This window comes from Ambystoma mexicanum, chromosome 8 (assembly GCF_040938575.1).
Source record: "Ambystoma mexicanum isolate Mex_15411 chromosome 8, UKY_AmexF1_1, whole genome shotgun sequence".
NCBI classification, from domain to species: domain Eukaryota; kingdom Metazoa; phylum Chordata; class Amphibia; order Caudata; family Ambystomatidae; genus Ambystoma; species Ambystoma mexicanum.
This window is the reverse complement of record NC_090929.1, coordinates 843,067,135-843,080,398: the sequence shown is the minus strand read 5'-3', so window position 1 is coordinate 843,080,398 and position 13,264 is coordinate 843,067,135. Positions and strand designations below refer to the sequence as shown.

Genomic DNA, 13,264 nt, shown 5'->3' with positions numbered 1-13,264 from the left:
GGAGGGAGGCAACCTAGTCTAAACCGGCAAACATAAATGCAGGGATTGTACTGGCATCTCATTTAAAGCACCTTTTGTTGCACTGGGATTCCACATTCTCCTTTACAGAAATATCAGGTGATTAATTTGAAATGTTGTTCTAGTTTTTGTTAAGTCCTTTTCTTAATCATGGCAAAGCACTGAATATCCGATTTCATGAGCAGCGTGCATATGTAGTATCCTGCAGGCAAGAGAGGCTCCCACCCACACTGTACCCTTTGCTAGTTGACCCCAGGCTTCATGCCTTAGCAAAAGCATATACATATGTACATACACAAATTGTTCTTAGGTAGATTCAGGCATGAAGCCCTCATTGTGTATCTTGTTTGTGTCTGTTAGATAGAAACTTTCACCAATCTGTCTCAATATACTATAAGCCATCACATTGTTTACTTTCATTAAGGTAACTATCCTATACTGTACTGGTCCCTACCCAAGGATGCTGCCATCATCCATTAAACAATCTATGTACTTAATTTTTGTGAGAAATGTCAACCTTACTTTTTACAAGGCACACAAAAAATAAGTTCAGCTATTTTAATACTTGATGTGTCATTTGTGGCAGGTTTTATGAGGGTACAATCAAAAATATAATTAGAAATAATATTATGTGTATTTGTTTTTTCAGAAAATATGAAGCTCCGCAGTGCAGCTACCAACGTCCTCTTCATCGGTCTGGTTTTGCAATATGTCTCTTTGGGTAAGTCAAACTTGCACTTTATTGTCACCTTTCCTATTATCATTGCAGACCTGCCAGAGGTGGACTTGGCCAGTAGGAAATTAGCAGAATTCCAACCACATACTGATGACTCTCAAATGCTGGAAGGGCTAGAGGTGAGGCAATAACGTGTCCTCCTGAACTCTCGTGTTTTGTAGGGAATTGCTCAATTTCACAAAGTCGCTGCATGTCTTTGACATCAACGATCTACAACTCGTTTGGGTTGTGAGCACTGACATGCAGTCTCTTTCCATAAATATGGCAATGCAGACTAATCTACACTGCCTTGAAGAATAATACATTTTGGGGTGAAACCGTACTCCTCTGCTAGTGCAATATGGCAGTATTCTGTGGTGTGCAGATGATTCCCTTCTGAAGAAGTGCAAAATCTAGCAATCGCACTTTAAAACAAGATATACTTCTTAAATCATATATATGTAAGTGCTGATAAATATTCGCTTCCACAATTACTTGATAATTTACCTAAATTCCACCATTCCCTGTCATGCCTATCACGGGTGGCAGCTATCTATATAGAATGAGTCCGCCCATTGCATAATAAGCTGTAGCTGCTTAAAGAATGTGATACAAACCTGTACAAAATCATATTTTGGCCTTGAAAGGTCTGCATTTTATCCATAATTCAACAAGAGAAGTAATGCTATGTCTCTCAGTATTTCCATATTCGTTTTCCCATTTCAACTATGAACATGTATAATTTGTTCATCCTCTGTAAGAGCTGAATCATCCAATGATGGTGTTTATAAGCGTGAGGACATTTTAGGGTTTTTGTATATGTTTCTGGAAGCGGGCTCACAAATTTGAATCTTCCAAAGTGTGTGTCAGTTGAGGCATTCGCCTCTACCTTCTCTCCTCCCCCTACACCTTTTGCTGTCTCACACTCTGACACAGCCCTCTCTAATCTTCATCTTTCTATCTCTAACACGCTTGACATCCTTGTCCTTGTCATGAGGATCTGTTTGAAGCCCACAACCAAGTGCAACTCTTGGTGCAATTCTGACCTCACCACCCTTAAAGCAAGTGTAGGGCGGCTGAGAGGAAGTGGAGGCCATCAGGCGCACCCTCTGACAAATTGGCCTGCCGCCTGCTCCAAAGGCAGTACCGACTCTCTGTCCTCTCTAAGAAGAGAGTCTACATCGCAGCCCGCATCTCTGTGGCAGCTAACAACTTGGCCAAACTTTTCAAAATCTGCAAGGAGCCGGCCAATCCTGCTGCAGTCTCTACCTCTCCCGTTGCCTTCCAGACACTCTGCACAGCCCTGGCTGCCTCTCATTTCACCTCTAAAACTCAGGACATCCTGTCCACCCTCTCTTCTTCTACCTCCTTTTACTCCTCCTCTAACACCCCTTGCCCATCTGAGGACGCTCCTCCTCCTCTTCCTTTCTCCTCCTTTCCCCTTTTCACCCCTGATGAGGTTTCTAGACAAGTCTGATCTATGAAAGTCTTGTCAAAGCAGGTTCTCCCTGCTCTTACACAACCATCAAGGAGCATATTGACACCCTTGCTCCAGCCTTGGCTGATTTCTGCAATCATTCCTTTGCCACTGGAACCCCCCCCCTTAAGCACTCACTTGTGCACCCCCTCCTAAAAAAGCCCTCTCTGATCCCCTGTCTCCTGCTAATTGTTTCCTGATCTCTATCACTCCTTTCCTGGGCAAACTCTTGGAAAAGTTGGCCATCTCCCAGCTTAATCTGCATACTGAATCTGTTGGTTATCTCCACGACCACCAGTCTGGCTTCAGGGCCGACGGAAGCACGGAAACTGCTCTCCTGAACACCCACAAAGACTCTAATATTCCTTCTGTCCTCATTCTCCTCGATCTATTCTCTGCGTTTGACATGATCAACTATGCGTCCTGCTCAATCGCCTCTGTGACAACCGTGGTATCACTGGCCATGCCATGGCCAGGTTGACCTCCTTTCTCACCGACCGACCTTCGCAGGTCCATCTGGGGTCTTTCCTCTCTTCTGTCTCTCTCTCTTCTTGTGGTGTTCCCCAGGGGTCTCACCTTTCTCCCTGGCTTTTGAATTACTACCTGACACATCTTGCCCACTACATCACTACTTTCTGCTCTAACTTTCAGTGTTATGTGGATAACACCCAGCTCTCCTTCAGGCTCCCCTCAGCCACCTCTGCTCCTTCTCTCATACCAGACTGTCTGGTTGCTATTCAGAAATGGTGTGCCACCAACGATCTCTGCCTTAATGCCAGTAAGACTGAGATCCTCCTCATCGGGACACCTGCTCCCTCCTTCCCTCTCTATCTCTGGCCACCCAACCTGGGCCCTCTTCCTACTCTTCCATGCAAGGATAAGAACCTTGGTTTCATCTATGACTCCACCCTCTCCTTCTCTCCTCACATCTCCCATGTCTCTAAGAAGTCACACTATCAGCTGCACCTCCTGAGAGGTATTCTATCTTTTCTCACTTTCCCACCGAAGCTCACTGTCTCTAGAGCTCTGTTCCTCTCTAGGCTGGACTATTGCAACAGCCTCTTTCTAAATCTGCTTGTCGCCACCCTTCAACCTTTACAACTTATCCAGAACAGGACTGCAAGACTTGTCCTTGGCCTCAAGCCTAGGGATCATATCTCTCCAACTCTGAAAGCTCTTAACTGGCTCCCTGTGGCTGCAAGGATCAAGTTCAAGTCCCTTTGCATTGTCCACAAGTCTTTCTGGGTCCTCGGACCACACTTTCTACAACTTTCTGTTCCTAAACAACATCTTTCTTTTCAAGCTCTCCACTCACCCACCTCCAACTCTCTGAGGGCCAGTCGCTTCTACAAGCACAGATCTGGGGGCAGATCTTTTTCCTTAGCTGGGGCCTCCCTCTGGAACAACCTCCCTGCCTCAGTCAAACTTGAACAGAACCACATCAGGTTCCGGAAGCAACTTAAGACCTTGCTTTTCGCTTCCGCTTTCTCTTTTCCTCTCCCTTGTTGATGTCCCTGACAGCTCTGCGCACTGGTCACCTGGCCTCGCACTGAACTCAGACCCAGGATCCTGCATGTCCAGTTGCCCTGGCACTGCCTCCGGGCTCCCCCAGCACTTAAGGGCATGTATCTGTAACCCTACTGACCTTTTCTCTCTGCACTTATGAGCCAACCTCCGGCTGCACTTATTGAATACCTGCACCTTCCTCTTCCCTCTGGCACTTATTGAGCTACCAGGACCCCCCGCCCCTCCCTCCTGGAATTTCTTCCCTCCCTCTCCCCTGAACTTGTGTGATCTGAATCACAAAAGGCCTAGTAAGATTGTTGTTTTGTCCTCCTTCTGTTTCCTCCTCTTTGTCTTGTCGCACCTAAAAACACTTGTGTACAGGCGTGTTATAAATGACATATATCATATCATATCAAACTAAAAGCCCCTGAAATGCATTTTCTGTGACCAAGAATAGCCTAATTGCAAATACTTAGGAAAGCCTTCATCCCAGCCTGCAAGGCTTTCCTTGATATAGAAGACACATTTACACAACAAATGCACATTAGTTATTAAAAATCATGAAGCTCCAACTGCTCATTGCCTTCACTAATGAAATATTGAGTATACAAATTTTCTTAGTGTCATGACAAATTAAGCCTGCTGACATTTTAAAGAGAGCAACTTTTCTACAGGTAGGATTTGCACGTTTTGGACATATATCTTTACAACAAAACAAGAACAATCACTCAGCCACAACAACTTTGCCATTTATCAACTTGAAATATAGGTGCACACATTTCCAAACCATCCTCTTTCTTACCTGACTGCTTGTCAAACTTCTTTTGTTCGTTTTTTTTTAATTTTGTTTCTGGTTATCTTGTTCAACAAACTTCTTTGAGCATTTCATCATACCTTCCTCTCAAATTTAAACAAATACTGTGTAGTGAAATATCTCCATCACCACCAAGTTAACTGTGTGTTCCATAGTTACAGACATAAATATTATGCTTATTATGGACACATCTGTTGCCTTTGTGGTAACCCTCATTTAGAACATTTCAATCGCTATTGAATCCCCCTATCATTATTTCTAACCCAGAATACCCCATTATTTTTAAAGATCATTGTACATTGTTACTGTAATTTAAAGATCAGATGAAAGACAAATAAATGTGAAAACAAGCATTGGGCCTCATTACGACCCCAGCGCTAAACCATGGTGCTATTAGCACCATGGTCCATGCCGGGGTCCGCCATTATGAATTTCGGAATTACCGCCCCATTCCAAGGTTGGCTGGGCGGTAATTCCCCATTCACCATGGGCCCTTCCCCATTCCCATTTTTGCCCCATAGGGCTCAATGGGAATGGGGAAGGCGCTAAGTACGGTGCCGCAAATTGCGGCACCGTACTTAGCACCAAGGTCCCTTTGCGGCACCCTACTTTAATGGCTGGTAAAACCAGCCGTTAAGGTTGGGTCCCGCAAAGGGACCTCGTAATCAGGCGTTAAGGGTTTAACGGCGCCGACACCTTGTACGGCGCCGTTAAACCTTTAACACCAGGGTCGTAATGAGGCCCATTGACTCTAAACCATGTTTACTATAAAATAATGAAGAATAAAAAAAAACTCTACAAAATCTAGTAGTCTGGCTACTGTGGCGTGCTGGAGTGAGGAGTCAGAGACAGAGGTGTCCTTTCAGTGTGCTTTTATTTTTAAAGAAAGAATAAAACACCTCTCTCTCCCTAATTCTAGAGGTTTGTCCCTACCTAAGTGAGGGATAACTGGGATGTTTGTCATCAGGCTGGAACTCCAAATGAATATCCGTCCTATGTCCAAAGATCTCCTCTTCTCTAGCCTTACAACTAAACAACAGACAGAAACCTAGATAGTACCAGGAGAATTACATCCTTCTCTTGGTTCTGCAAGGATCAGCCCTAGGGGCAATGATCAAGATTCTTCCATTCAGTTCAGTTATTCTTCTTGAAGAGAAAATGCCAGGAGAGTGACTCCATTTTCCTGGCTCTTCTTCTCAGTACCTTTATAGTACAGATCCTGTTTAGACTGAATGCTCATATTGGTAGTGTCTATTCTTAGAGCAAGAAGAGAAGGAGTATCACAATAGCACACATTAGTACTGTCCGCCTGAATCTCAACAGATCTTAAAGGTTCCCTAGTTTTTAGGGCAGGAGGGGTCCTTGTCCCATTGGAGGATTCTCCCCCTGTGAAGTCCTCCTGCTTTTTAGCACCCCTAGGGGGACTATCAAGTGGTGGCCACACTTCGCTAGCCTCACATAGAAGGGTTGAACCTTAGGGAGAAGTGATGTGATCCCATGATCCCATGAATCATCACACTACACACAATGTTTTAAGATTGGACCACATAGACATCTTCTATTTATAGCCACATGTATGCATATATATATATATCCCTATGGGATTTATAATATGCAAACCTATTTTGGATGCAGCACAACACTGTACATAAGAGACACAGCAAGCAGGTTACAAGTACACACTGTGAAATATCTAAATTTAAGTTAATTTTGAGATGATACCCGATACATTTAACCTTGCATGAGTCCAGAGTTCAAGTGCTTGTGGTCTACACCCCTTCCTAGCTTATGAGCAGTCATCATCTTCCACATAATGTGTAACCTATAATGAACATTGAAGTTCATATACTTCATGTGTTAGCCCGTATTAGTAAATACTGTCATCTTCAACTAGTGTTACGATGAATTGAGTTACATCTGTTATAAATGCACACATTCTGTGCAATGTAAAAACATCTGAAATGTGAGCACCTCTTATGGGGTACAGCAAACATTTTGATGAAAAGGCTTGCAGTGGTTGACCACATATGTTACCACAAGGTAGGGGGCATGTGCAAAGAATGTGGCATGCATTTTGTTCCCAAACTGTATTGCTGTATCATATTGCCTGATGCCACGAAAATAGCTTGCAACTGCAAAGGCTCCTACGTCACCTCCTACACTATTCAAAAAATGAGTTTTTATTGGGTCTTGTTAAATGTTGCATATACCGAAACAGAGAGCAACATTTGTCTGTATTGGTACAAAAAGAGTCCAATATATGGTAACAGTCAGAGCATAGTACTATACTATAACATAAGGGTGCCATGCTATTTCTACACATGGAAGGACAGACATCTGGCTCTTCCCACCCTATTATGTTAGTCACATATCCACCTCTGGCTTTCAAAGACCATAATGAACACAGCCTCCATAGGGAGCTCAGCTTGTATTTTTTGTTACAATACATGGCTCGGATGATTATACTTTGACAGCCTAGTCACAATAAGGCCCACTGTGAACTAAAAGTCGAGCATGACATGACAAGGAACAAACTGTTAATAATAGCGTGTTTTACATCAAGATGATATGCTTTGTTTACTGTTTTACCATGATACCCCTTACCTACAACATTATCTTTATCCACAGCTATTCTTGACTATGGCACTCTTGGCTCACTGCGTGGTAATCACAACATTAACATTCTGGAGTTTAACTTGAGGTGCAACGGATAGCGCTGTCAAACCTCCAGGATTTTCTGGCTACACTATGGACCCTCTTATTCATCAAACATAATATTGTGTTTTTCCTCAAAGCCCTATTTGAAACATAACCCATTATCACAAAACTTTAGGTCACATCGGTCTTCTCCCGTTTGCAGAACTATAGTCCACAACCATGACTGGCATGCCACTTTATTACCACAAAAGATACGTCCCTGGCTGCATGCCTCCCTCCCTGAGTTTGTAGCATCTAGTTCCCACTTTGACATCCTCTTATCGTCCCTCTGCACATTTTCATTCCTCAGGATGCTTTGACTTGCATACCCCTCCACGGACAAGCCTATGTACTCTCAAACTACTAGGATGGTGATTTGGCACGGTATAGACGCATGTTAATTAACATGACACAGTACATCTGTTCGAAAGAGAACAGATGCAGTAGGTCCATAAGTTGCAAATAAATCCTAAATTAATAAGAAATACTCTCTATGAAGGCCTGCGGTTAAATGACGCAAACAATGATTATCGATGTTCGAATATTGAAAATCTATAAACCACCACATTGTGAGTCCAACTGTAGATGAACCTGATTCCACTAAACATGCAGTGCCAGGGGTTCATTGCTGTCACTTGTCTGTTTTTGCAAAACATGTGATGATCGACCCACTCACATTATATTTGGTGCAGGGGATAGACTCACCCAAGGGGGCCGCCACAAGCAAGCCATTTACATATCACCAGACTTGTACATGCCTCTCCAACTCAATGACCAACGTCATATGCTTCTTTAATGAAGGGTTTCAACCATCCAAGATCTTCTACTAAGGTGCTGTGCGCGACTTCTAAGCTTCATTTAACACATCATTGAGGCGTCATTGCAAATGAGCAATTCATCACATTCCCGTGGCACTACAAGTCAGAAATGAAAATGGCATGCGCATACCACCAATGCCCAAACTGTATTCTGTGCCATTCATTAATCATAGCTGTTTAATTATTTCTACTATTTGTACAACTTTAAATATGTGTGTTATTTGCTTATCAATTAAGGGCAGCTTCCTCTAAACAAATGATTGTTTTATTTGTGATGTGTGCTTCATGATTAATAGGAAACAGTTACACTGTGTGTTGTAATGTTAGATGATTAATTATACAGTTTTGTTGCTTGCCAACCAAAGGGTGTCATTAAAGTGTCTGTATTTTCAGACTTGTTGTGACATCCTGACTCTAGATTTATAGCATAATAGCACGTTGGTGACATATCTGCTTGCAATTACAGGGGAAATTCGGCTTGGTATTTTTTCTCTAGTCTTGAAATTAGTTTTGCAACACCCACTCAGGCCTTTTATGTGTCCTTCTCTGTCCACCAGAACGCTGCAAAGGACAGGTAAAGACCTGCTGAACTGCTTACGTGATATTGTTCAGAAATTCTTTGTCCTTATGAAGGGTACCCCTGTGGTGTGGAAGCTGAGGATCGTGTAGCCTTTGCTGTGATCCCTAATTTGAGTATTTCAGTTGTGGGTTGATGTGCTGACAGATATAGGTGCTTACGTGCAACTCCTTATTCTTAACTGTTGATGTTATTGGGCTTAATCTGTTTGTATATCCTCATTTAGTTCATTGGCTGTTATCTTTTAATCCTGACATGCCGTTGGAAGAAACCTTTTCCATTGTCTTGCCTTATTGAACTACATATACCTGTTTGCCATCATCCTCAGCATCTTGTAGGACTCAACTTAAGTGGTCTCATAGTTACTTAAACCTTAACTTGAACAAGGCATTTCAGCTTTCAACTGTGGTTACAAAACTCTTTCAATCTCTTCCTTAATTTCGTCATAAATGCCTGATGTATATTTTGCATACAGATACCTGAAATGATCACCACTTTGGACGATTCAATGCCAGAACTTTGTTTACATTTAAGAACTTATAAAAAGGTGCTGCAGTGTTGAAGCTAGGCCTGGGATGTATAATTAACATATCAGTACTGCAGGTGAGAGTTTGGAAAGCATCACGAATGTCATAAGTGATGTATGTATTTAATACAAATTAAGAGCATATAATATTCATTAAAAGCCCTCAAGATTAGAAAGATGTACTCTTAGAAGCACCCCATGCATCCTACTTAACCGGATAAAACATGCAAATTGACTACTATTGTTCTGAGACTTTAAATAAAATATATATAAAGATGAGAAGGTTAGGCTACAAGATAGATAATAAGTGGATATGTGGATATGCATAGGCCTCAATGAAAGAGGCACAACAGAAGAGAGCTCGGTACGAGGCTCAGAGGAGGGCGATCATCCAACATAGCTGGGATGCAGGGAAGGAACCCACGGCAACCAGGCACTGCACCAACAATCAAAGCACCACCAGCACACCAAGCGAATTTCCAGAACACAGAGGGTGGCAAGTAGACACAGGAAGGTATGGCCAAACCCAAATAGGCAGGGGGGGGCAAAAATCCATGGTCAAGGCTTAGTAAGTACCCCAGGGGAAGAATTGAAGAGGCAACAACCTAAGACTCAAGTAATGTAAGAAGAGGAGAGTCTGAGCTATTTCCTGAAGCAGTGATGGCCCTTCTTGCCTCCACAGCACCCCAGGGCATGGCCACAAAACCTGCCCCAGAAGAGGAATCTAAAACATTCCATCCAAGATAAGGCAGAACGAAGCAAACACATTTTAGTGTTCCACAATGATTGAACCTCAATTGGCTCAAGACAAGTAGATAGTACTGCCTGCAGGAATTTCTCCAGTTAGCAAGCTTATCACCACCAGATCAGGAGAGAGTCACTGAACGAACACATCTTCAATCTAGGTGAAAGACAATTAAGGGAAGTATTCAACACTTATTTGATATCATAAGCAGGCACAAGGCATACGAGATATATATGCATGCCCATTGGTAGTGCTGCATTTAATTCACATTTGGTCTAAATGGTCCTTTGTCTGTCCTAGGTATGGTTTACCAGTCTTCGTCCTGTATCAGTAACATCGTTTCTATTCATACTCTTTGGATCCTCCATGAAGTGACACTTTACATTGATTTCTTTTCTTAGCTGCGTTAGTGGTAGCAGCACATATGAGATGGTTTTGCACCTCCAGTATTTCTTGAAACAGAGTGTGCTGAGTGGGGAACACAAAATAAGACTAGGCTGTTATCACATTAAAGTGTTTCATTAAGTCTTTCCAGGGAATAAGTGAGTTATGTAAGGCAAATTTAGGGAACAGCTCAGTAGTGAAATGGATAACAAATAAGTGCCTTAAACTCAGGTTTCTTCAGCAGGAAATCTTTCTGAAACTTTTGGCAGTTTGTGGCAGCCTCTCAAAATACAATACAGAGTCTCTTACAATGTTCCAATGAGTTGTCTCGTTTTTGTCATGCTTCGAATGCCAATAGATGACCCTTGTCTTTCTCTCTTGGTTGTGGGTTTCTCTGAATGTTAACCCTAGTCAATTGAGTACATTGTTTAGGGCCTGCCATGCTTGTGAAAAGATGGACAAAACCCTCTAGAATGTCTAGGATATGCCTGAATCCCTTTGGATCATGGCTTGTTGTCACCAGTCTCAGGAATCTGGAGATTCCCTATCCAATGGAGAGCTCTGTGCTCTGGGGTTTTGGTTTCTGGGGCACCCCCTCCCTGACCCCTCCTAAGACCCCAAGTGATATTGCAGCATAGCTTACATCCTTCAAAGGGTACCAGATTCTGTTCTGAACTAACCAAGTCTGGCACAGCCTATGTCATTTAACTCTAGAACGGGTATCTGTTCTTCTCCCAAGACCTCAGGTACTGTGGTTGTATATCCCTCTCTAGTCTCTCTCATTCTACCAATGGGGTTAGAGGCCATCACCTCTTTTCTTCTGAAATGTTGTCTTTCTGTTGGGCCTTCTGTTTCAACCACCCCACCCTATCTCTGCCTACACCAAATCCTCCTACAACTTCTTCACAGTTCTATCCTTCCTGATAACAATTGGCATCCTCATGCATGCAAGCTTCTCCCTCTAACCTTCCTGATGGGCTTCCTCCAACCTCCTCCTAACTTTCTCTCTGTTTCTGATAGTCTCCCTTCTTCCCTCACCAACAACTCACCTTGTTCTGACGATTATCTCTTGCTACGGCCTCCTCCTAATGCTCTCCCGCTCTCTGATGAATCACCATCTCCAATCACCCAAAATGCAACTCCTGCTGATGGGGATTATCTCTTTCTCCAGCCTCCTTCTCCTCCTGCTCTCCAATAAGTATTCCACTCTCTTGACAATCTCTACTAAATCTCTTTGTCCAACTCCTTCTCAACTCCACATTGTAGACTGACTTGGCTTCGTTTTTTAGCAAGGTCCCACCTCCCCTTTAGGTGGTGCCTACAGATATTAAAAACAGCTTTGTAATGAGGGAAGTGTTGTTTTCTGATTGGAATATGGATGGGTGGCCATGTGGCTTGTAAAGCAGCTGACATGATGGTACATGAACGTCAGCCACCACCATGGATTCCAATAGGACTACTGTCAAATGTGGAAACTCCCACACTTTTAACTGTTAACTTTGCTGTTTATGTGAAATGTGGGTCTGGGTATCCCCTTTCTTCTGGAGTGTGGAGTGTTAGACAGGCATGGCATCAAGAGAGGTGACACAGAAAACAGAAGTGCAATTCTTAACAAAACTGTATTAATAATCAGGATGGTGTAACACCTAACTAACCTTATTCTATAGCAGTATTTTCCCTGCCTAAAGAAACTTAAGGAAAGTCTTTTTAAGTCCAAAATGAAACGTCTGTCTGCGTCAAAACCTATTCTTGTCCTCACAACTACAACAAAACATGGTGTGGGAATCTTTCTCAACAAAATAGAAGTTTTAAAAAGTAAAGACTGCACTCCTTTCAGCCTGAGTTCTTCTTGGGTTCCATGTTTCAAGTTCAACAAAGTTTCAGTTTAGCAGTGTTTGATCGATAAAGTTCTGAAATTACCATCTCCAAGTTCAAATGTATCACAGTTCACACACAACGGAGGTCCTGGGTCTCCCTTCCCCAAAACAAAGTCCATTGTTTGTTTGACTCTCAGTGTTCCCTTCCCCAAAACATCAACATTCACTTTGGGTTTCATCTGCTCAAAAGTTCAAAGGAAAACACTGGGTCCGATTGACCCTCCTTTAGGTTTGCTTCATCAAGTATTTCACAGTTCTTCACAGCTTGTTAATCGCTCAGGGTTTCCTGGTCTAGGCACAATTGTCGGACCGCACAGTGCACCCATCACAGGTCACGCAACCATATGTCTGTTGGGCCCCTTGTAGACTCTTCTGTCTTGGGCTTTCACTGCATTCTTTGTAGGCTTCTTTGACACCAGCTCTTGGGTTGTAATATATTGGTGACTCTTTTGCAACTATAATTGGGAGTCTGCACACATGTTGCTCACCACAACTCTTCAATCCTTCATATGCCTTTGATTCTGTCCATACTGCTCTTAATTGATAGTGCTGGTTGACATATCTATTGAAGTGTTCATTCACCATTCAGCATATTGTAGTTTACTCATTTGACAGCTTTCTTCCACTTCTCCATTCATTACAGGTAGCATTTACTTGTGCTGGTTTGAATGGCAACTTTATTTTAGTTCAGTATTCAATATGGGTAGCATTTACTTGTGTTTATTCAATTAGAGGTTTTCTTTCAGTTCAGTATTCAATATGGGTAGCATTCACTTGGTTTTACTTAATTAGTGGTTTTCTTTCAGTTCGGTATTCATTATGAGTAGTGTTGACTTAAATGCAGGCACTGTTACTTATTTAAAGTTCCTTTGGAGCGCTGCAGGCTCCTCAGTATCTCTTGACACTTACTGGCTTTCGCAGCTTCTCCCAGCAGCTCTCCCCGAATGGGAAAACCTTCCATTAATTTGCTGGGCTCGTCTCCAGACACAGCTTGGCATCTCTGCTCTGTTCCACCAATGGTACATCCCCAGCATCTTCTGCAGCTGCAGCTACACATGGGCTTCGGCGCGGATGGTTTTTCTATCTCCTCTGCTACCTGACAGTTCCTGC

General features: G+C 42.8%; 1 protein-coding gene across 1 annotated transcript in view; it reads left to right on the top strand.

Moving 5' to 3' along the window:
- CDH23 (cadherin related 23) overlaps window positions 1–13,264 on the top strand; it is a 3,939,560-nt gene that overhangs the window by 280,740 nt on the left and 3,645,556 nt on the right. Inside the window, exon 2 of the mRNA XM_069610726.1 lies at window positions 668–739. Coding sequence (XP_069466827.1) covers window positions 673–739 — 67 coding nt within the window. The 5' untranslated portion in view covers window positions 668–672. The remainder of the gene's footprint in view (window positions 1–667; window positions 740–13,264) is intronic.